Source organism: Solanum lycopersicum, chromosome 3 (assembly GCF_036512215.1).
Source record: "Solanum lycopersicum chromosome 3, SLM_r2.1".
Classification (NCBI taxonomy): Eukaryota; Viridiplantae; Streptophyta; class Magnoliopsida; order Solanales; family Solanaceae; genus Solanum; species Solanum lycopersicum.
Window position 1 is genome coordinate 26,538,729 of NC_090802.1, and position 25,002 is coordinate 26,563,730.

The 25,002-nt window shown below is 36.7% G+C and overlaps 1 protein-coding gene across 1 annotated transcript; it reads right to left on the reverse strand.

Annotated features, from left to right (window-relative positions):
• Nucleotides 1-899: 899 nt before the first annotated feature.
• On the reverse strand, nt 900-2,021 carry LOC138347507 (uncharacterized). The gene is made up of 2 exons (XM_069295801.1): nt 1,840-2,021; nt 900-1,506 (listed from the first exon to the last, which is right to left on the reverse strand). The coding sequence occupies exons 1-2, from the start codon at nt 2,019-2,021 to the stop codon at nt 900-902; spliced, it is 789 nt and encodes a 262-aa protein (XP_069151902.1).
• Between the last annotated feature and the right edge of the window lie 22,981 nt (nt 2,022-25,002).

Sequence of the window (25,002 nt, forward strand, 5' to 3'; positions counted from 1 at the left end):
CCCTCATTCTTTGAATAAACCAAGATATCGTATATGAAGACAATGACAAATGAATTGAGGTAATTTCAAAATACTCTATTTATTAGGTCCGAAAGACATGTCCAAGAACTCATAGTGTCCATACCTAGTCCAAAAGGTCGTCTTTGGTATATCCTTACCTCTCACCCTAAGTTAGTGATACCCCGATCTAAAGTCAATTTTTGAAAAGTAACTCGCCCTTTGAAGTTGATCAAACATGTTGTCAATCCAAGGGAGAGGGTAGTTATTCTTAATGGTGACCTTGTTGAGTTGTGTTAATCAATATACATTCTCAAGGACCTATCTTTCTTCTTCACAAACAAAACAAGAGCACCCCACGGAGAAATACTAGGCCTTATAAAATCTTTATGTAGTAAATCCTTGAGTTGAGCCTTCGACTCCCTTAATTCGGCCTGAGAAATCCGCCAAAGAGGAATTGATATGGGATTTGTATCCGGTATCAAATCAATGCGAAAGTCAATTTCCCATTCGGTAGGATTACCAGGAAGTTCATTAGGAAAGACCTCCGAAAACTCACTCACTACGGGTACTGACTCAGTTAGAGGAATTTCGGAGTCTAAATCTTGGACTCTTACTATATTATATTGACAAACTTTTAACATCATTTTGCATGCTTTTAGACAAGAAATAATATGGCCTCTAGGAATAGAATTTCCCCCCTTCCACTCTACAACGGGTTCATTCGGGAAGTTAAACCTCACCACTCTTGTTCTACAATCAATGGAGGAAAAACATGCATGCAACCAATCCATACCCAATATAACATCAAAATCAAGCATATCGAGTTCTACTAGATGAACTTAAGAAACTTTATTGGATAACATTATTGGACAATTTCTATATACCCTTTTTGCAACAACCTACTCACCCACTTGGGTAGACATTACCAAGGGTTCATGAAAATTATCGGGTAAAATATCAAACTTTTTAGCTACTAGAGGTGTAACAAATGATAAAGTAGTGTCGGGATCAAGTAAGGCATATACAACAAAAGAGAAGACTTTCAACATAGAGGTCACCACGTCGGGAGAAGTCTCTTGTTCACCTTTAGAGAGAAGAGCATAGAAGTGGTTCTTCTTTGGACCATCACTAGAACCACTTGCTTGAGCTTGGCCACTACCTTTATCTTGACTCTTCAAATTTGGACAATCTCTCATCTTGTGACCACTTTTTCCACAACTAAAGCAATTATCTACTCCCTTAAGGCTATCACCATAGTGCTTTTTACCACACTTTCCACAAGTTGGATTCTTGGTAGGTGAATTTGTACCTTTTACCTTCTTGAATTTAGGGTTAGACACCCTATCACCACTAGCTTTTGGGAACTTGGAAGGGACTTGACTAGAAACCCGCTTCTTAAATCTAGGTTTGTCTTGTATTTCAAGCCTATTCCTTGAGGAACTTCCATCATATGATCTTGCTCTCTTAGCATATCTACTCTTTCTCTTATCCCTTGCTTCATCAACCCTTGTTGCATGCACCATAAGACAGAAAATGATCATGTTGTCATGTAGAATGGACGATTGGAATTCCTCTTGTAAGTCCTCCGACACCCTCTTCACAAAATGGCTCATTTGGTCTCTAGGATTGGAGACCAAAGAAAGAGCATATTTGGACAACTTAATGAATTTCAAAGAGTACTCATGGGAACTCCTTCCTCCTAGTCAAAGGTTGATGAACTCCACCACTTTTTCCTCCCTTATCTCCCTAGGAAAGAACCAATGTATAAAAGATGCCTTAAAGATCTCCCATGTCATTGGACCACCCCTCAATAACCTATTATCCCTCGATAGCACATACCAAGCTTGTGCCACGTCCTTGAGTTGATATGTGACGAACTCGGCCTTCTCCCTTATGGACAACCCCATAGCCAAAATTATTTTAGAGACTTCATCGACGAATTGTTTGGGTTCTTCATCAATCTTAGACCCATAAAATGTAGGAGGGTTCATTCGAGTGAAGTCGCTCTGACGCGAAGCCATAGTAGTGACTTGTTTATGAGGATGGGCAGAACCTCCCAGTTTGCTTGAGCCGTCATAGCTTGGGCTTGATTTATTGTTGCTTGTGCTTGAGTGGTGATAGCTTAGTCCATTTGAAGAAGAGCGGTCCTTATATTCTCATCCATCAAAGAAGGAGGATTGGCCAGTGCTTGCTCCATATTAGCATCTTCTTCAAGTGGAGGGACTTGCTCACCACGGAGAGAAACTCCCTCATTGGCAATTTTCTCTCAAGTCTTCGAGCCGAATTCCTTCTAGTGTTCATGGTTCCTATAAGCACAACAATAGGATTAGATGCAAAAGCACACCATAAGTATAATATATCAGCACGATATAAGATTTCCAAGAATGAGAGCGATTCCTAAGTATCATATATGTTCCAACTCATAAGTGTGGCGCGCTTCACAATTATGAATACAAACCTACATAGACGTGGTAGAGAGAGAGATAACACAATGATATTCAACCTCATGCTCTAATATTAAGTTAGTCACATCCGAGTTTACAACCTAGACGTAACCAACATCGTCGTCCTTTTTAAAGACTAAGAATACCCTCTTAGTTTCATGTCATTACATTATAGGTTTAAAATTCAAGAAAATGTTAAACTTTCATTATAACTACATGGAGGTTTACGTAGACCTCTACATACACATAATATATAATCATATCGACTATACGTAGACCCTTCGTATAGGAAGGTTACATAGCCTTCTACTTTTATTGCACATACATGTATAAACAATATAAAAATGGTCTCTACGAATGTCTCATCTCATACCATCTAAACGATTATCACAATATAGGCATAGCCCTTACATCAATCCAAAAAGACCACATATAGGTCGTACAGAAGTATAATACTCAATTAAAAAGGAAAGAAATGAAAGATTCTTTAAGCTCATAACAATTCTGTAAGCTAGATTGTGGCATTGTCCTCAGAAGTTGAGGACCTACCCCACTTGGATGAAAGGACGAATCCAAGCCTTCAACAATGTCACCTTCCAAACCCTTCAACAACCGGAACCTAAAATATTAGCGCAAAGGGGATGAAAATAGGGTTAGTACTTCACATGTACTAAGTATGAGACCTTATGCACATATGCAAGCAAAACATGCTAAAAAGGGACTTTTAGTCAACACATGCCATTTTACCGCCTTAGGAACCTTACATGCTTACTAAATCAACAAGTAATACGTATTCCAACATACTTAAAAACCATGATTTACTACAACCCTATCATAAAGGAATAACATCACAAGAATAAATGAGAGTCAATCATATCATAATAAGCAAGTCAACTACTAATGACCCCTTATCAAGTCAACAAGTGCAATAACCAAGAAAATCCCCATAACCATACTCAATCAAGTATCATGAACAAGAAACCTTGACCAATGCCCAACTTTAAATAACATAACATTTAGGTTTACATTTCATCATATATTATCATAATAACCGAACGCATACTCATAAATGAAGTAATCAACATATAGTATCAACAATGTGCCAAAGTCAGCATATACAAATCATAAATCATCATAACATAAACATATGTAAGAACCTCCCCCTAAGTCTGTGTTAAGGCTAAATAGTGCAAGTTTTAGGTAGAGTCTCATACCCCTATCTAGACTAAGCTAGACCTTTTAGGTTATCAAAGTTAGAGTTCAAGTCTTTTAATTAATTTTACCTTTTGAGAACCTCTTGCCCTAACCAATATAGACCACATGAGCTAGTGTGTAATCCAGTTTCATAAAAACTTACACGGAAAGAAGGCGGACTACTTAAAAAGGTAGTACCAAAACATGAAACACAACAACTACGTGGATACACTAGCTAGTATTCCTATGGGGGCAACATAGTTCAAGAACAAGGAGGTATAATTGGTACCCTCTTTATGCTCCACGCATTATAGTCTCCCATCTCAAGAGTAATATAGTGTTCCTACCTTCCTTAGGTAGGAAGGGGCATTCCTCAATCTAGTCCACTCGGTGCTAAGCTAGAGTTCCATTTTGAAATGTCTTTAAGCCTTGAATTATCAATTATAGCTTAGTTTAGGTCATAGGGTATACCCCTTGCATAATCATCATTATCAATAGATCAATAAGAATAGTATGAGTATAAGTCCTTTCATCATAATTCATATATGTGAGGTTAAGACATTACCATTTCATAGCATATCAAGGCACACTGATAGTTTTCACCATCTTTATATCACAAACACTTTAATCAACCTCATAACATAGTCAAGACATTTCAATTCAACATCATACCACCCTATAATTCTAGTATAATGCATACTCCAATGTAACATCATGACTTAACCACAACTAATCACAATTGAAAGTAAAGATAGAGATTCTAAGACTTACCAAGTAAAGATAGAGATTCTAAGACTTACTAAGTCTTCCTCATAGTCTATCATCAAGGTCTTACCATCAACCCATAACTCAACCCAATTTGGGTAGTAACATTGTAACACCCCGTAGACAAAACAGACCAAAAACCATGTTTATAGAAAAAAAATCTGTAGGTGCAACCAATTGTGGCATCGGTAGACCGTAACCTGACCACGGTCTGTCCTGCACTATCGTCGATGGGATTAGAAACTCCCAGAAATTTCAGCCTAGAAAAATTGGTTAAGTCTTGGATGAAGGATGGACTTACGATCTGTTGGTCAGACGACAGTCCATAGTCCGTAACTGTCGATCAAGACTTGGTAGAAAAATTGGTTAAGTCTTGGACGACGGACGTACTTACGGTCCGTAGGTCAGACGACGGTCTGTAGTCCGTGATTGTCAATCAAGACTCCCTTTACCCACTCTCTAACAAGAGCTACGGATAACCAGCACGGTCCGTAGGTGGAAAATTTGCACACAGTTAAGGGGAAATGCAGTTGGGTCAACATCATATGGTCATATCTCTTAGCACAAAATAAATAAGGTTTCCATGACCTATTCACATATAGATAATTGAATTATCTTTCCATAGATACCAACCTTGCTAAAAGCAGACCTCCGAGTTAAAGTTATGCCCATTTTAGTAAAGAGCTATCGAACAGACCTTGTCGGCTGATCAAACGACGGGGCGTCGGTTAGACGACGGACCGTCAGTCCTGGTTGTCGTTTGGCCCAACAGCAACTTACCCAGTGGTCTTTTAGTCTTTTCCCACTTTGTTTAAACCTTAAGTTACGTCGTTTTAACCCTAAATAATCAGATTTTAATCATTTTAAGCCTATAAACATAATTAAAACATATCTAAGTCAGATCTTTAAATCAAAAGTTAGAAAATTAGAAGCAAGAAAGGAGAAAAAGCTCAAGAACTCTAGTCCAAGAACTTAACAAGCTCCAGTTGTTCCAGACCAAAAATCTATATGTTTCTCCATGAAATTCATCACCATATATGTGGGATTTAGCTAGTGGGTTCCTTACATCCATTGTGTCCCTAGTTTTCAGTCAGATTATTGATTCCCATATCACGATTAAATCTAGGGTTTCTAAAACTTTGATAGAACTTAATGAATTTATTAATTATGGGTTCCAAATCAGATTATCAGGTTATTACTCATATTATCGCATGAATATCAAAACCCTAGCATTGTATTTCTTGAGTTCTTGAATTACACATGCTAGGTCAGACACTTCAAATTTATATGCCTCAGTTATAAATGCATAATTACTAGATTAATTATTGTATTCTCAGTTTGCATGTTCATTTTTGACCTATCCAGTACTTAGGGAAACTCAGACATAATCAATAAATTTATGGAATTCATTAGGAGTAGTATAATACCGAGTTGGACTAGAGTTCAGTATACCCAATAATCCCAGAACTACTAGCCAAGTAGGTTGTAAGTCCCCTTCATGGGCAATAAGTTTAGTGATCACGCCAGCTTTCCTTTATACCTCTGGCAAGGTATATTGGGCCCTCTCGTGGGGCGTATACATCAGACTCCACAATTAGCTCATGTGGTTTTATCATCGGTCTTTAGTAGTTCCCATAGTTCAGTCAGACTCTCTGCATTGACCATTTATCAGTATATTCAGTGTTAAGTTTCAGCATGCTATCAATTGGTCATTACATCTAGTTAGCTCAAAATTTTGTTTATCATGCCAGATTATTATACTTGCTATTATGCTTGTTCAATTATGCTTTATTTCAGCTTTAGTTTATCCTGCATGCTCAGTACCTTTAATGTACTGATGCATACATGTGTTACATCTTATCATGATGTAGGTTCAGGTTCTCAGCATCTAGATCACGCATAGATATTTTCGATCTCCAGTTCAGTAGATTCAGTGGTGAGTCCTCATTCTTTGAGGACAACAATCATGAGTGTCATTTCAGTCTTTAGTCATTTAGTTTCAGTTTTTGCTAGGTTTAGCTGGGGGCAAGTCCCAGTATTTCTAATCCAGTTTAGAGGCTTATTTCAGACATATTTAGTTTCAGCGTAGTGTTGAGTTAGTAACTTTATTGCATTAAACTCGTCTGTTTTCATATATATTAAATTTAGCATATGGGTATTCTCTATCTTTTCTTTATAAGTTATGATTTAGCTTTCGCATTAGTTTATTATCTTTAGTATGCTCATGTTTATTCTAGCAGGTTTAGCTTGGGATCAGTTGTGGTCCTAGGTTCCATGTCTGCGTCTCTAGGGTAGCTTGGGGCGTGACAAAACATGGTATCAGATCATTAGGTTTAAATTTCCTGGATATCTGAAAAGCCAAACTAAGTAGAGTCTTTTTCATGGGTGTGAAGTGCACCACATCTATTGAGAGGGAGGCTATTAAGTATGTTAGGAAAAACTTCAATTTCCATGCATTCTTATCGTGCGTGAGGTATGATCATATTCCATTCTAACTTGATGGTCTACGTGTAGATCAGGCCTCGTCGTAGACCTAATGCTAGGAATGCAAATGCCAGGAATGCAAACGCAGCTCCTCCAGTCCCAGATCAGAAAGTCTCTAATGTTAAGTTCAGAAATGTTATACATATGTTGGATCAAAATATGACTAACCAGAACAATAGGGTTCATGCTAATTTGAATGAATATGGTGTATCAGTGGTAGCAAGGGTCCGTAACTTTGTTAGGATGAATCCTCCAGAGTTCTTAGGATCACAAGCTAATGAGGATCCTTAGAATTTCTTGGATGAGATCAAGAAGATCTTTATACAAGTCACTGGGATTGATCCGGTTGAGTTAGCATCATACCAGTTGAAGGATGTTGCTCATATATGGTACACTTAGTTGAAGAAGAATAGGAGTGCAGATGCAGCTCCTATCACTTGGGGTTGCTTTAGTGAGACTTTTCTCGACATGTTTTTCCTGATAGATTTGAGAGAGGCAAAGGCTCAGGAATTCAAGAACTTAAGGCAGGGTAACATGACAGTCCAAGAGTGTGGTCTCAAGTTTAACCAACTCTCCTGGATTTCTTCTCACATGGTTGCTGACTCCAGGGCTCAGATGAATAAGTTTTTGTTTGGAGTGTTAGATTTGGTGAAAACTGAGTGCATAAATGCGATGTTACTTGGAGATATGAACATCTCTAGGCTTATGACTCATGCTTAGTAGGTTGAGGGTGATAAACTTAGGGAACAGGGTAAGAAAAATAAGATGTTTATTCTCAGCAGAAATCGGGTGGTGGAAATCCCTCGCAGGGTCAACAGAAGTTTTCGGCTTCATCCCCTTCATCAGCTATTGTTCCTTCCTCCAAGAACAGGTATGACCAAAAGGGTAGAGCACCAGGCTCTAAATCTCAGGGAAATGTTTTAGGCACAAAGACTTACCCCACTTGCCCTAAGTGTGGTAAGAACCATCCGGGCAACTATTTTCCAGGAAAGGAGGGATGTTTTAGGTACGGTCAGTCTAGTCACAGGTTGAGGGATTTTCTTTCTAGACAAGGTCAAGGAGGTGGTAATGGTAGAGCTCCGTCTACAACTTCAATAGCACCAGCAAGTCGCCAAACTCAGCAGGGTAACTCAACTGGTACAAGTGGTGGTCAGCGCCAGAACAAGTTGTATGCTCTTCAGGCTCGCCAGGATCAGGAAGGTTCTCATGATGTAGTCACTCGTATGTTATGTTTCTTTTGACCTTGATGTTTATGCATTATTAAATCAAGGGGCTACTCTTTATTTTGTAACTCCTTACATAGCAGTCCAATTAAATGTCAGTCTAGAAAATCTCTCAAAACCTTTCTCAGTCTCTACTCCAGTCGGTGACCCAATTATAGATAGATGGGTATACATAAATTACCCTGTCAAAGTCTCTCAAAATGTCACATCAGCAAATCTAGTAGAGTTAGAAATGGTAGACTTCCATGTCATTCTAGGCATGGATTGGTTACACTCATGTTATGCCTAAGTCGAATGTAGAACTAGGATTGTTCGATTTCAGTTTCTAGATGAACCAATCTTAGAATGGAGGGGTAGTATCTTAGCGCCTATGGGTCGATATATTTCTTATGTTAAGGCTAGAATAATGATATCTAAGGCTTATATCTATCATCTAGTTAAGGTTAAGGACTATAGACTTGAAACCCCAACTCTTTAGTCAGTTTCAGTAGTCTATGAATTTCCAAAAGTGTTTCCAGAAGATCTTCCCGGAGTCCCTCCCAAAAGGGAAATCGACTTTTGAATTGATCTCCTTCCAAATACCCAACCTAGTTCTATTCCTCCTTATAGAAGTTCTCCAATAGAGCTTAAGGAATTGAAAGAGCAGTTGAAAGACCTTCTATATAAGGGCTTCATCAGACCTAGTATTTCACCATAGGGTGCTCCAGTGTTGTTCATAAGGAAGAAAGATAGTTCTCTCAAAATGTGCATTGACTATAGACAATTAAACAAGGTCACAATCAAGAATAAGTATCTCATCCTTAGGATTGATGACTTGTTTGACCAACTTCAGGATGCTAGACATTTCTCAAAGATAGACCTCAGGCCGGGTTATCATCATCTCAGAGTCAGAGATAATGACATTCTGAAAACAACCTTCAAAACTTGGTATCGTCCTTATGAATTTCTAGTTACGTCATTTGGACTAACTAATGCTCCTACAACTTTCATGAATTTGATAAGCAGAGTTTTCAAACAGTACTTGGACTTGTTCGTTATCGTCTTTATTGATGATATCCTCATTTACTCTAGGAGTGAGGAAGAACATGCAAGTCATTTGAGAGTTTTTCTGCAGACTTTCAAGGATAGTCAGTTATTTGCTAAGTTTGATAATTGTGAGTCTTGTTGCAATATATTGCTTTTCTTAGTCACATTATATCTAGCGAAGGGATCCGAGTGGATTCGCAGAAGATAAAAGAACTGAAAGTGCCCCAGACCTACCTCTGCTATAGATATCAGAAGTTTTTTAGGTCTAGCAGGTAATTATAGAAGGTTTGTGGAAGGATTTTCATCCATAGACTCACCATTGACTAAGTTGACTCAAAAGATGGTCAAGTTTCAATGGTTAGATAATTGTGAGAAAAGCTTTGTAGAATTGAAAACATGATTAACTACAACTCCTGTCTTGAATCTACCAGAGGGTTCAGATAGTTATGTGATCTATTGTGATGCATCCATAGTTGGCCTAGGTTGTGTGTTGATGCAGCGAGGTAAGGTTATAGATTATGCCTCTAGACAACTTAAGGTTTATGAGAAGAACTATCCAACTCATGACCTCAAGCTTGTAGGATTGGTGTTTGCACTCAAGATCTGGAGACACTACTTGTATGGTGTTCACGTAGATTTTTTGAATGACCATAAGAGTCTTCAGTATATGTTAACCTAGAAAGAGTTGAATCTTTGCCAAAGGAGATGGCTAGAGTTCCTTAAGGATTATGATATCAGTGTGCATTACCATCCGGGAAATGCTAATGTTGTAGCAGATGATCTTAGAAGATTATCTATGGGTAGTGTAGCCCATGTTGAGAAACAAAGGAAGGATCTAGTGAAGGATATTCACAGGATTTCTCGCTTGGGAGTTCGCCTTATAAGCATATGAGACAATGGTGTAGTAGTTCAGAATGGGGCAGAATCGTCTTTGGTAGTGGAGGTTAAGGAAAATCAAGACAATGATCCAATCTTGCTTGAAGTTAAGGGTGCAATCCATAATTAGAGAATGAAGGTTTTCTCCTAAGGGAGAGATTGTGTACTTTGCTACCAGGGTAGATTGTGTGTTCCTGATGTGGGCGAGTTGAGACAATATATTCTTGCAGAAGCCCATAAATCCAGATATTCTATGCACCCAAGTGCCACTAAGATGTACCGTAATCTGCAGGAAGTCTATTGATGGAACGACATGAAGAGGGATATAGCAGACTTTGTGAGTAAGTGACCCAATTGCAAGAAAGTCAAGGAAAAACATCAGAAACAAGGAGGTATGACTCAAGAGATTGATATTGCTACTTGGAAGTGGGATGTGATCAATATGGATTTCATCGCAGGGTTACCTCGTACTCGCAGATAGTGTGACTCCATTTGGGTGAAAGTTGATAGGATGACTAAGTCTTCTCGCTTTTATGTGATCAAGACTACATATTGGGCGAAGGACTATGCCAAGCTTTACATCAATGAAATTGTGAGGTTGCATGTGGTTTCTTTGTCTATCAACTCATCTAGAGATCCTTAGTTTACCTCTCATTTCTGGAAATCATTTCAGAAGGATCTTGGTACTCAAGTTAACCTTAGTACAACATTTCATCCAGATATGGATGGACAGACAGAGTGTACCATTCAGACCTTAGAGGATATGCTGAGAGCTTGTGTGATTGATGTCAAAGGTAGTTGGAATGATCACCTTCCTCTTATTGAGTTTGCCTACAATAATAGCTACCATTTTAGCATTCAAATGACCCCTTATGAGGGTTTATATGGGCGTAAATGTAGATCTTTAGTTGGTTGTTTTGAAGTAGGTGAAACAACTTTGATAGAGCTAGATTCAGTATTTTATGCTATGGACAAAGTGCAACTCATTATTGATAGACTTAAGACAGCCCAAAGTCATCAGAAATCTTATGCAGATGTAAGGAGAAGGTAACTAGAGTTCCAAGTTGATGATTGGGTTTTTCTGATAGTCTCACTGATGAAAGCAGTGATGAGATTTGGAAACAAAGGGAAGATCAGTCCTAGATATGTAGGCATTTAAAGGATCTTGAAAAGGGTTGGCAAGGTAACATATGAGTTAGAGTTCCTAGCAGAATTAGCAGCAGTGCATCCAGTCTTCCACATCTCACTCTTGAAGAAGTGTCTGGGTGACCCAGCCTTTATAGTGCCATTAGAGAGTATGGTGGTGAAAGATAATCTTTCTTATAAGGATGTACCAGTTAAGATTCTTTACCATGAGGTTAGAAGGTTGAGAAATAAAGAAGTCACTTCAGTCAAAGTTTTGTGGAAAAGTCAGTTCGTATAGGGAGCTACTTAGGAAGCAAAAGCAGCTATGAAAACCAAGTATCCTTACCTTTTTCCTTCCGATTGCACTCCAGCCTGAGGTAATAGTTCCTCTTTAGTTTTCTAGTCATTTCTGCGTGAAGTAGTCTTCGAATCATGTTCCCTCAGCTTGTACTTGCATTTTCAGTGTATTTGCATGTTATCAGAACTCAATTCAGTCAGAAACTCAGTTCTTAGTGGTTAGTAGTAGGGTTTACAGCTCTCTTCCTCTAGTTCAGCTAGTTTAGTCTTCATTCGAGGAGGAATGTTCTCAAGGGGGGAGATAATGTAACACCCCATAGCAAAAAAAATACCAAAAACCAGCTTTACAGAAAAAAAATCTGCAGCGGCAACCAACGGTGGCATCGACAAACCGTAGCCTGAACCACGGTTCATCCTGCACAACCATCGATGGGTTAAGTCTTTGACGAAGGATGGACTTACGGTTCGTAGGTTAGACGACGACCGTCGATCAAGAATCCCTAAAAAAATTAGTTATGTCTTGAACGATGGACAGACTTACAATCTGTAGGTTAGACGACGGTCCGTACTCCGTGACCGTCGATCATGAATCCTTTCACCCAGTCTCTTACTAGAGCTACGGATATACCAGCACGGTCCATAGGTCAAACTTTAGGTGGAAAATTTGCATAGAGTTAAGGGGAAATTTCGTTGGATGAACTTCAAATGGTCATAACTCTTAGAACAAAATGAATTAGGTGTCTCATGACCTACCCAAAAATAGATAATTGAATTAGCTTTCCATAACCACCAACCTTGGTAAAATCAGACCTCTTGAGTAAAAAGTTTTTCCCATTTTAGTAAAGGACTATCGAACAAGCCCAGTCGACGGACCCAACGACAGGGCCTCCGTAAGACGACGAACTATCACTCCTGGCCGTCGTTTGGTCCGACAGCAACTTACCCAGGGAAAGTTTTGTCTTTTCCCACTTTGTTTAAACCTTAAGTTATGTCGTTTTGACCCTAAATAATCAGATTTTAGACAGTTTAATCCTAGAAACATAATTAAAAATATCTAAGTCAAATCATTGAATCAAAAGTTAGAAAACTAGAAGAAAGAAAGGAGAAAAAGCTCAAGAACACAAGTTCAAGAACGCAACCAGCTCCAGCAGTTCCAGCCCAAAAATCTAAGTGTTTCTACGTGAATATCATTACCATGTATGTGGGATTTCACTAGTGGGTTACTTTCACCCATTAGGTCCCTAGTTTTCAGTCAGATTCTTGATTCCCATATCATGATTAAATCTAGGGATTCTAGAACTTTGATAGAACTTCATATACTTATTAAATATATGTTCCAAATGAGATTATGATGTTATTATTCAGATTACCTTGAATTTTAGAACCCTAGCTTTGTATTTCTTTAGTTTTTTAATTACGCATACTAGGTAAGATATTTCAAACACTTCAGACATACATGCCTCAATTATAAATGCATAATGACTAGATTAATTGTTACATTATTAGTTTACATGATTAGTTTCGAGCTATCTAGTATTTACAGAAACTCAGACATAATAAGTAAATTTACAGAATTCATTAGGAGTAGCATAATACCGAGTTGGACTAGGGTTTAGCGTACCCAATTGTCCTAGAACTACTAGCCAAGTAGGTTGTAAGTCCCCTTTGTGGGCAATTAGTTTAGTGATCTCGCCAGTATCCCTTTATACCTCTGGCAGGGTATATTGGGTCCTCTCGATGGGGCGTATACATCAGACTCCAGATTTAGCTCATGTGGTTTTATTATCGGTTATTATTAGCTCCCACGGTTCAGTTAGACTATCTATATTGACCATTTATAAGTATTTTCAGTATTAAGTTTTAGCATGTTATCAATTAATCATTGCATCCAGTTAGCTCATAATTCAGTTTATCATGTAAGATTATTATACTTGCTATTATGATTGTTCACTTCTGTTTTATTTCAGCTTTACTCTCTCCTACATGCTCTGTACCTTTCAAGTACTGATGCATACATGTGCTACATCTTCTCGTGATGTCAGTTTGGGTTCTCAGCATTTAGATCACACATAGATCGATTTCCGATCTTCAGTTCAGCAGATTCAGTTGTGAGTCCTCATTCTCCGAGGACAATAATCATGAGTGTCATTTCAGTCTTTAGTTATTTAGCTTCAATTTTTTGTAGATTTAGCAGGGGGCTTGTCCCAATATTTCTAGTCCAGTTTAGAGGCTTATTTCAGACATAGTTTCAGCTTAGTCTTGAGTTAGTAACTTCATTATATTAAACTCCTCAGTTTTCATCTATATCAGTTTTAGCATATGTTTATTCCCATCTTTTCATTATAAGTTATGGTTTAGCTACCTCATCAGTTTATTATCTTTAGTATTGATCATGCTAGCAGGGTTAGCTTGGGATCACTTGTGGTCCTAATTCTGTGTCCACGTCTGGGGGTAGCTCAGGGCGTGACAAACATCATCACACAATGGTAACCAATAAGATAACATGTCCATTTTACATCTCTTTAACACAATTCAATACTAGATCATAACTTTTAAGACAAGATACATAGGCTAATTTCACAATACAATTCATAACCTAAATCATATCTCAATAACTAGAATGATATTCCTATAATTAATCTTTATTTAATCATAATAATACCATAGGATAGTAATCTAATCAACAACCAAATCAATTGAGTAATCAGAATATAATATAGATCAATATCACAATCTAGAGTTAGGGATAGAGGATCATATTCTTCAATTTAAACAAAAACACTAACAATTACCCTAATCAAGTTGAAATTTATGTTAATATATTCAATATAACCTGAATAAATAATCAACATAACTTCAATTTTGTAATTGAATGAAACCCATAAGAAAACTCAACTTTTGAAATCCATTTTGAGGGAAACTTTTGAGGAAAGAGTCTCAAAGGTAAATTAAATCCCATACCTTAGCTTTGACAAAATTTTGATGGTGATTAGTCCCTTTCCGACCCCCAAACCCTTATCCTTTCAAGTTTTCAATGGTGAGTTCAAGTAGAGAGAGAAATAAGAGTGAAGGAAGAGAGTTTGCATTTGAGAATTGTCTTAGATTAATTAGGGTTGGGGGTATTTATATTGGGTATTACTTCAAATTAATTAGACTCCCTTAAACCCTAATTAAACCACCTAATAACCTAACTAATTAAGTGAGAACAACTTAAATTAAGCAGAAAACTCGACCATCACAGACAAGACGCTGAACGACGGGTCATCTGTGAGTCACGAACCCTTCAACTCTAATCCTGCACTCCATCGATGAGTTCAGAGACTGTGCAGGAGAAAGGATTTCATGCATTTCCTAAGTGTGGGACGACTGTTGCATCGATGCCCCATCAATCCACACACATATCGTAGCCCACACCTTTGCACTCTGTCGATGAGTTCAGAGGTTGTGCGGGTGAAGGGATCTTCTAAACCAGACTAAGTGTGGAACGACACTGTCATTGACGCCCCATCGGTCCACACACTTTCCGTCTTCTGTCCTGTCGATGCACACTGCAAGGCAGTGTTGCATCAAATTGCAAGGGTCCTCTTAGTCAGTCTTTGGGAAGTCTTACCCGGACGTTTCTACCGTGGAACAACCTAAAAACCTATTAGCTACCCTTCCACCAATTTTACTACATTTTCAACTCCTAAAAGTTAGTAAAATACGCTAAGGCACACTAACATCCCTTTGAACCAACTTCCAGGACATCATGGAAGTTCTTGGACATTTTGGTTCTTTAACTTTCTAAATGACTTATATTCATTTATAAGGGACTTAAAAAAGTACTTAAACCTTATGACACCTATGTTGGGCTTTACGACACGTCTTGGATTTTCAAGGTGTTACATGCACTAACCCCATTTTTCTCCTTTTACCCCAACATTTTAGGTTCTGGTCGTTCAAGGGCTTTGAGATGACTTTGAAGAAGAGTTGGAATTCTCAATCTTTCAAGTTTGGTAGTACCTCATTTTCCGAGGTCAATACCACTATTAAGCTTATGGAGTTGTTTCGATTTTAAGACTCTTATGTTTCTTTCCTTTTCGTTTGGATACTAAACGTTGTACGACCTATATGTGTTCTTATTGTATTGATGTATAGGATACACCCAAATTATTATACTTCCATTGGATGGTTATGAGATGAGACATCCATTTGAGATTATTTTATATTTTATATATCTATGTGCAATAAAAGTAGAATACTAAGTAATATTTCTATACGAAGGTTCTATGTATACTAAATATAAATAATATGTGTAAATGTAGAGGTCTATGTAAACCTCCATGTAGAACTAATGAAAAGTTTTAAATTTTCCTTGTTTTTAACCTATGAAAGTAATGATGTAAGCTAAGAGGCTAGATTTAGTCCTCAAAGAGGACGATGACGCCGGTTACGCCTAGGTGGTGCTTCCCGGATGTTACAAAAATAAAAAGGGAAAATTATGTGACTAAACATACTTATACTATTTAATTACTCATCATAGCTATATTTTGCTATAATTACAACTCACGACTAACATTATACATTAATTACGTGGGCTGACTTCGAGTTTGTATAATTAGTCACGTTTGTATTCGTATAATTCATCAGGCTATACAAAAACATATGTATAATATACAATTATTTAACACACACACACACACACACACACACACACACATATATATATATATATATTCAATTCACCTCTCTCCATTCTTTGCCCTCTCTCTCTCGCCTCTTTCCTCCCTCTCTGAATCTCGATTGGCTCTCTCCTCCCTCTCTAAATTCACTAGCCATATATGAAAATTCATATGTATAATATACAATTATATACATAGATTATTCACCTCTCTTCAGATTTATGTCCCCTCTCTTGATTTCGCTCGCCTCTCTCTTCCCTCTTCCAACCTCGCTCGCCTCACTCCTTCCTCTTCCAATTTCTCTTGTCATATATACAAATATATACGTATAATATACAATTATATAAACAATATACATATACACTTCACCCTTTTTCCCACTCTTTTCCTCCTCTCTCTCTCGCCTCTCTCATCTCTCTCCTAGCCTCTATCACCTCTCTCTTTCATATAATATGTAGTTACGTATTATAACTATCAAACTATATCTTTGGAGAGTAATTAGGCTATTTTTGAGTGGATATATGTGAAAGTTCCTTAAACCAAAAAGAGTTATAGCATAACATAATTAATCAAGATAATTTAAAAGAAAAAAGTGAGAGCATGGTAAAAAGCAAGCAAGGTTTTGGGATGGAAGGTGTCATAAATTAGGAGGGTTATCCATTGTCATACTCAAATGAAAAATTAATACTAATAAAGAAAACACACTACTAATTACTAACATTTTTTAGTATGTAGATAAATTTAATGTAAGCAATTACTTTCAATTTTCGACAAATGAAACAAATTAAAACAACAAGTTTAACTTACTCACAAGTCTTGGTAGGGTTTCAAAATTATGTTTTAAAACTAAATATTGAATAAAGAAAAAATTATTTGAAGAACAAAGTAAATTAAGAATAATAAACCTGCACCAGATGGAGAGTTTTGATTAAAAAAGAATTACCCAGATCCACGTAAAAAGAGATTTTTACAATTGTTTTGTTGCCTATAGGGTTTGTATTGTTTTATTTGTACGGGACATGCATAGTTAGTGATATAGAAGGCAATAGAAGGGAAAATCTAATTTTGACTACTAGAAATAAAAAAAATACCAACATCCCATCCATAAAATTCATTTAAAATTTACTTCTAACGGCAAAAAACAAATTTGGTCAATGTTAGAAGATTTATTACAACAATGTTTTTTGTCCACCTCTTAACAAATAGTCGTTAATAATCAAGTTTCTGATTGGTATCTGGTGATCCAAATTAGTATCTAATATCATTCACTCTTCTGTCTGCAGATGGTTACATTTACTTCAACGGTTTCAGGCCCATAGCTCCCGTCAATAAGCCTACTGAGGATTCCACAATAAGAGGTCGCGGTCAAGGCATAGCTAGAGAAAGAGCAAGAGGAGAGGCCAATAAAGAGTAGCACCTGCTAGGTATTGATCTCTGATTGAAAATGCTCCTCGAAATGAGGATCCTCATGCTCATCATGAAGAGGTAGAGGAGAATGATGAGGTTGAGAATGAGAAGGATGTCTGACAAGAGGAAGAGGTGGAAGCTGTGACTACAGTTTTACTCCCTTAGACCTAGTGTTAGGTCAACAAATTGTGTCTTTCCTGAGAGGTTTGGTTGGTCCTGGAGTTTTTCCCACAACTCAAATAACTTAAACTCCCACCAACCCCCAATTTCTATTATTGTCCCAAAGACAAGTGGAACTGTGGGTACTGATGCATTTTTCGTCCTTTGTTGGGTCTTCTGATGATTGGTAATGAGAATAAGATGCATATTAAGTGTCTAAAACTGAAGTCGCATGTGTTCCATGGTTTTGAGAGTGAGGATGCCTAAGAGTTCATCTTAGATTGTTATGAGAAACTGTATCAGTTGGGCATTGTCAATTAGCATAGAGTATGGTTTGTAACTTTGCAGCTTGAAGGTGAGGCTAAGCACTGGTGGAGAGCTAATGTAGAATCCAGATCGTTAGATTTACCCCCAATCACTTGGACACAGTTTCATACCTTGTTTTTGGAAAAGTATGTGCCTCGAACTTAGATAGATTGAAGGAAGGATGAGTTCATGGCTTTGGAATATGATTGTAGTTGTGCATAAAGCTAATTTCAATGGCTTGTTAATATATGCTACTCCATTGGTAGCTATAGAGGAGACAGGATTCGTCTATTTTCAAAGGATTTAACCCTGAACATCAGGTATCCTCTTTTCACATAACTTCTGCAGGAAAAACTTTAATAAGGTGACCAACTTCATGAAGAAAGTAGAAGGAGTTAGAATTTATGGGAATGCTAAGGATTCGGATAAGATGGCCAAGAGAATAGGTAAATTTCATGGTTCTTACTCCAGAGGTTCAGGTAGTCCGACGCTTGAATACCGCCCAATTCAGTCTGTTGGCCCGCTTCTACAAGCAATTGCTCAGAAACTCCATAGCAGAATTTTATTGAGGGTAGATAGGGATCCACGTCTTCGTCTAGGGGCAGTCATTATTTAGATTGTACTTTCTATAATTATGGAGAACATGGGCCCCTAAGTAAAGATTGTCCCCAACCGCGCATGATGGATTTCACACAACATCAGACTAGAGCACTGCTACCTGCGGGCAATGGTAATAATGGTAGAAGACGTTCACAAGGTGGGAGAAGAAAAAATCAGCCAAGTCATGGAAATGGTAATGCAAGTATGAGAGCATCGCAACTAGGCAAAGAATTCATTAATCAAGATGACATGACTCAATTTTATGCCTTTTCAGGCAAGACCGAGATGGAGACATTTGATGTGGTGATAATAGGTACCATTGTTGTTTGTGAATGGATGGCTAATGTGTTGCTTGATCCAATTTCGACTTTTTAATACGTACCATTTCAGTTAGCCTTGAGATTTGATGCGGTTTGTGATGTACTTGATGCATCATTCATTTTCTACCCTAGTTGGAGAGTTTGTCATAGTCACCCATATTTATCGTGCTTGTTGTCTTATGTTTAAGGGTTTTCAAACTTGGGATGACTTAGTTATGTTTGGCATGACCAGCTTGATATAATCTTAGGCATGACTTGGTTGGACCTCTATGATGTTGTGTTAAATTGTAATACTAAGTCTGTGAGTGTAGAGATTCCAAGGTACGAAAAAGTTAGAGTAGGAATGGGTGTACAATACTAATCTAGGTAAGGTAATATCCTTCGTTCAAGCTAAGAAACTGGTGTGGCATAGTTGTTTGGAATAATTGGCTCCTATATATATATATATATATATATATATATATATATATATATATATTTATAGTCAAATTCTTATTTTATTGTTATATATATTAGAATGAACTCCCTACATACAAAGTACAGACTTGGCTCTATAGAAAAGTGGTACACGATCTGCTCCCATATGATGAGTTCAAATACCCTGAGCAACATTTTCCCCCAATTTTTTTAGTGCTTTGTAAAATGGAGCTTTTGGGCTTCAACATTCTTCTTATTTTTCATCATTTTTTCCTTTTATTCCATTTTTTCTTTTTAATTTGTTTTTATTTAAATTTATTAGACACATTCTTTTTATTATTATTTTTTCTTATTTTCATATCTATTATTCATGTTGTTTGAACGTAACTCTTTTTTATATGCTAACTTGAAATAAAATTTTTATTAAATTAACTAGAAATTAAGATCGATGTATAGGATATTTTTTTTAAAATAAAAGGTAAATTAGTTGTAATTTAATGAAGAAACTTAAATATCATTAACATCCTTTTAAAATTACTAATGTATAGATTTCATGAAATTTATTAATATTTTAAATTCTATTTTAGAGGGATGAAAACTAAACTTCTTTGATTTATTTGTTAGTTTTTTTTTCAAATTATGACTAACCTAGTAAATTGAACTATATGAACCAAAAACTTGACGATGTTATTTGTTTATCATTTGAATATGCATTATAATATTATTAACTTTATTCTTACACATTTTAGAGAATCTTGACGATTTTCATAGTAATATTTTATTGAATGGATACTAATTTAAAATTTTTAATTTGTGAAAACTAAAGTAAAATATTTCAAAATAAAAGGATGAAGACAAAAGAAATTTTAAGAATGCTTGATGGAGCATGATAAAAGTAGAAAGAAATGTTTAATATGGTATAATAAAGCAAGTTAGATTCACCATGATAAGGTAAACATCTTTCTTCGCCTTCTAGCTTCCTTTTTCATCATCTAATTTTCACGCGTATTGGGAATTTACTTACGTAATCAATGTATTTTTTTCCTCGATATCTTTGATTAGTTTAGCCTTTACTTTTATGAACCAATGAAATAATTATGATTCGAGTAGAAAAAACATGTTAATAGGCTACTACTCTCACCGCACACTTGCGATACTACCTGAACTTTTTCTTTATACTTTGAACCCCCTCAGCAAAAATCTTGGGTCCTCCACTATTTTCTAGGCACCAAAGAGGTTTTATGGTATGGTCATTCTGCTCTGCTTTTTTTTATGGCAAAGAAAGATGTCAAGCCAAGATTGATAAGGTGGGTGCTATTGTTGCAAGAATTTGACTTTGATGTCAAAGACAGAAGAGGTTGTGAAAATCATGTGGTTGACAACCTATCAAGGTTAGAGGGAAAAGAAAATGATGAGCTGGAAATGGCCTTAAATTATGCATTTCCCAATGAACAGGCATTCACGGTAATTCTACAACAAACTTCTGGCTATGCTGATTTTGCTAGCTATGTTGTATGTGGATTAATACTGGAAGAACTGAACTTCTATCAACAAAAGAGGTTCTTGTTCGATATCAATAAATAATTTTGGAATGAACCATACTAATTCAGAGAGTGTTTAGACCATATCATTAGGAAATGTGTGCCGGAAGAGGAACTTAAAGAAATTCTCCATGCTTGTCATGCTTCACCAGTTGGTGGTCATCATAGTGGAGTGCGTACAACCGCTAAAATTTATCAAAGTGATTAATAATGACAATCCCTTGACAATGATACTTAAGAATTTGTTAAGAAATGCACGCATTGTAAAAAATAAGGTGGAGTGTCCAGAAGACATGGGTATCCTCTAAAACATACTATGGAACTTGAGTTATTTGATGTTTGGGGAATAGATTTCATTGGTCCAATTGTGAGTTTGTTTGGTAATATTTTGGTGGCAGTAGATTATGTTTCTGAATAGGTAAAAGTTGTCGCACTACCAAACAATGAAGGGAAAAGTGTTGTTTAGTTCCTAAAATGCTACATCTTTGCTACGTTTGACACTCTTTGAGCTTGTGGTGGATCCCATTTTTGAAATATGCTTTTTTATCCGCATTGAGAAAATACGGGGTGAGACATAAAGTAGAAACACCATATCATCCTCAAATGAGTGGCCAAGTGGAAGTTTCAAATTTAGAGATCAAGAGTATGATGGGTAAGGTTGATAATTCAAGCATGCTTGATTGGTCTTGTAAGATAGATGTGCTCTGTGGTCATATTGCACTTCCTACAAGAAACCAATTGATATGTCTCCATATCATCTAGTTTTTGGGAAATTTTGTCATTTTACCGGTGGAACTGGAACGCAAAGCATTATGGGCTACATATTCAAAAGGAAGAGTAGATCAACTTAATCAATTGGATTAATTCAGGTTTAGGGCATACAAAAGTGCAACCCTCTACAAGGAAAAATGAATAACTTGCATGATTCTAAACCTTAGGAGGGAATTCTGAGTTGGATATTGGGTGTTACCATATAATTCTTGATGGAGACTCTTTATAGGAAAGCTCAAATACAAATGGAGCCATTGAAGTCAAAGGTAAATAGGGCATCCCTTCAAAGTAAATGGGCAACACTTGAAGTTATATTTTGGAGAATGCCATATAGTTTCTATGATTAAACTGGTTTACCCTCATAATGCTTGAAAGAATTTCCATGTTGTTCCACGATGTTAAATGAAATACTTCTTGGGGGGCAACCCTATTTTTAGTTGTTTTGAATAATGTTTGCCAAATGTGTAGGTGCAGGTGATTTTTCGAGGTCAAGAATCCTTTGGTTGTTCGTCGAGTAAGTTCGGCGATCACGAAGCTGATCGCCTTACTTGCGCCAATAATTGGATGAGACACTAAACTTTAGGAGGGATACATGCAAGACTCGGCGATTTGCCGAGGTGATTGGGTGGCCTATCTTTGACCACCTTTTTACACTAGCATTAATAGCCTGGAATCTTAGATCTTTCAATTGGGTGTCATATATATTAGGCAATGTGTTAATGTTATTTGGAGGACTCGCGCTTATCCACCTTCCTGCCCCAAAATGGAATGGTTGTATAATGGAAAATTTGGCGAGCGCCAAACAATTTGGCAAATCGTCGAACAGTTTAGCGATTGTAGCAAGCTTTCACCAAATGGCACCTAGTGAAGATTTCTTGTCACCCTACTATGTTTGTTTGAATGCTATTATTTTATGTTTATTTTTTTTAATGTTTGTTTTCTATTAACATTGGGGACAATGTTGGATGTTTTTTGTGGGGGCTGACAAGAGTTTGCTTGTTAAGTCTTTTGTTCTCTCAAAAGTTATTCGAGTATTGGTTATCAATAATACGATGACTTGAATAGTTCTCTCCATTGAATAAAATGAATGTGCGGCTATAGTGAGGCTAGATGAAGTTGTGTAGAAAATGTAATGACATATAGTCTCATTGTGACTAGCCTATTATAGAATGAGTATCCTATGATAAACATTGCACAATAGCTAGAAAGTGGAGTCGTGTTTGATTGAAGTGTCAATGTCGTGTGTAATGAGATTACGTTGAACATAGTATGTGAGGACACCTAAAGTTTGTATCATTGGTATGGTTGACTAAGAAATTCAAGCTCTTAAAATGACCTTAGGCAACAATTTTGAAGAGTGAAACAAATTGACGTTGTAACTCTTTTGTGGCCAACCTTGTGAGATGTGTGAACCTTTCTTGAACTCCATTGAGACATACCTTTTTCTTGGAAGAAACTTTAATAATTGTGTTCCCTCTTTATCAATTCATCCATAACTCTCATGAAGTGTGGCTAGTATGAATAGTCAACATAGGCCAAAAGCCTAAGTTTGGTTGTAGTGAAAATAGAAGGAAAATCAAGAATTGTGAGAAATTCCTCTTTGAGAAACGATTTGGAAAAATATGGAACCCCTCCATGTAACTACAAAAAAAAGAATGAAAAAGTTATGAACTAAAGTAGTTGAAGTTTCAAAAGAAATGGGGTATCCGATAGTCCATTTGAAAGTGATGAAGAAAAGGAATAAAGTATTGTTCAACCCACACTTCATGAGGGTAGAAACCATTGAGCCTAAATGACCATACCCTTACACTCAGTCGTGTTACAAGCCTTGGAAGTATCTTTATGATCTTGAGTAAGCTGAAATGATTGTTGATTCGAAAATTAGGGCAAACATATGGGTAAAGGCATGCATGTGCTCATCTTTGTGAGTGTGAGAGTTATATTTGATTTCGAAACTATAAATTGTTGATGAACTTTGTGTGAATAGGGAATCATTCTTGTGGCGAGGGAATTTGAGTACTTTTAGTGAGATTGAACTTGCACTTGAACAAGGTATTGTGAACTTGAGCATCGTTGATAATGGTGACTCACAACTTGAATCTTTGAGTCTACCAATCATTGCATGAGTAAGTTGAATCTTATTGTGTGCATTCATGTTGAGTCTTATGCAGAAATATTTGAGACATCCTTCTCGAACTATTGATCTTGAGTTTTACTTAAGGACAAGCAAAATATAAAGTTGAAGGTGTTGATCAGTCCAAGATTTGTACGTATTTGGGATTTTTATTATATAGATTTAGTGCCCTAAAATGCCTAATGTGTGCCCTAAAGTGATGTTACATCCCTGATTTTCAGGTATATGGATTGAGGAACAAAACAACGACACTAACATGCAAAAAGGTACAACACAAGCTGAAAAAGGAGAAAAAATCAAGTCTGACGACTGCTAAGATAACTTAGTGAATCACCGAGTTGCACTAGATCTCCTAATTTTATAGAACACTGAGCCTGAATTGGGAAAAACTTAAGCAAATTTTGTTCTCTATCGTCAAATCGCCGATTGCATCGGCAAAAAAAGATTGTACCACCAAACGCACTAATCAAGACCAAGATGAAATTGAATTGTCAAATTAAAATACTAAAAGGCACATCGCACAACTCATCAGCCATCCCGATCTAGATCACCTAAAGTTATAGTATCTGAATGAGGAGAATGTGAAGAAGAAAGGGGTGATGGACAAGAAAGATCGACGAGTTGTTGACTGGTCGGTGAAGCCTGACGTTCCTCGCTGATCAACCCCAAAAATTCATATCTCAAATCCCTGAAATTTACTTTTGGAAGAGAGAGAAGGCATTGAGTCATTGTGGAGCAAAATAGAGAGAACAAAAACATTATTCTTATTTATTTTGAGTAATTTTGGCAGGAATTTCAATTAGGTAGTGTAATAGAAAATATATTATTTATCTTTTGAATTCTATTTTCAATACCAATTATGGAGCATGTATTAAGTATTGAATTTCTTTCTTTTGTGATGATTAGCTAAAACCCCAATCTTTGGAGTTTTACAATGTGATTCATCGTTGAATTTAGCTTGATGTGTGTTAGTTATTATCAATTTTAGTGTTAATTCAAAGTCGGTCCGACTTATAGTTGTGGTTTAAATACTCTATTATTGCATGTTTATTTCAACATAATTTAGTATTTTATGCTTTTTAAAAAAATTGTAAAGCTAAAGTGCTAAGTTGGAACTCATTATTAGTAGGTCATGATGGATTCAGCTCGAGAGAGTGAGTCCTAAGACTCATGCTATGTATTTAACTTTCTTAATTAGAATTTTCACCCATTGGATTGAATTTAGCAGTTGTTAGTCAATCCCCCAAGTACC

Bases quoted from the DNA above. Each gene is read 5' to 3' on its own strand.
- LOC138347507 (XM_069295801.1), bottom strand. From the start codon at position 2,021: ATGGCTTCGCGTCAGAGCGACTTCACTCGAATGAACCCTCCTACATTT. The intron at 1,507-1,839 runs GTATGTGCTATC...GCATGCAACAAG, and splicing joins AAGGACGTGGCACAAGCTTG to GGTTGATGAAGCAAGGGATA.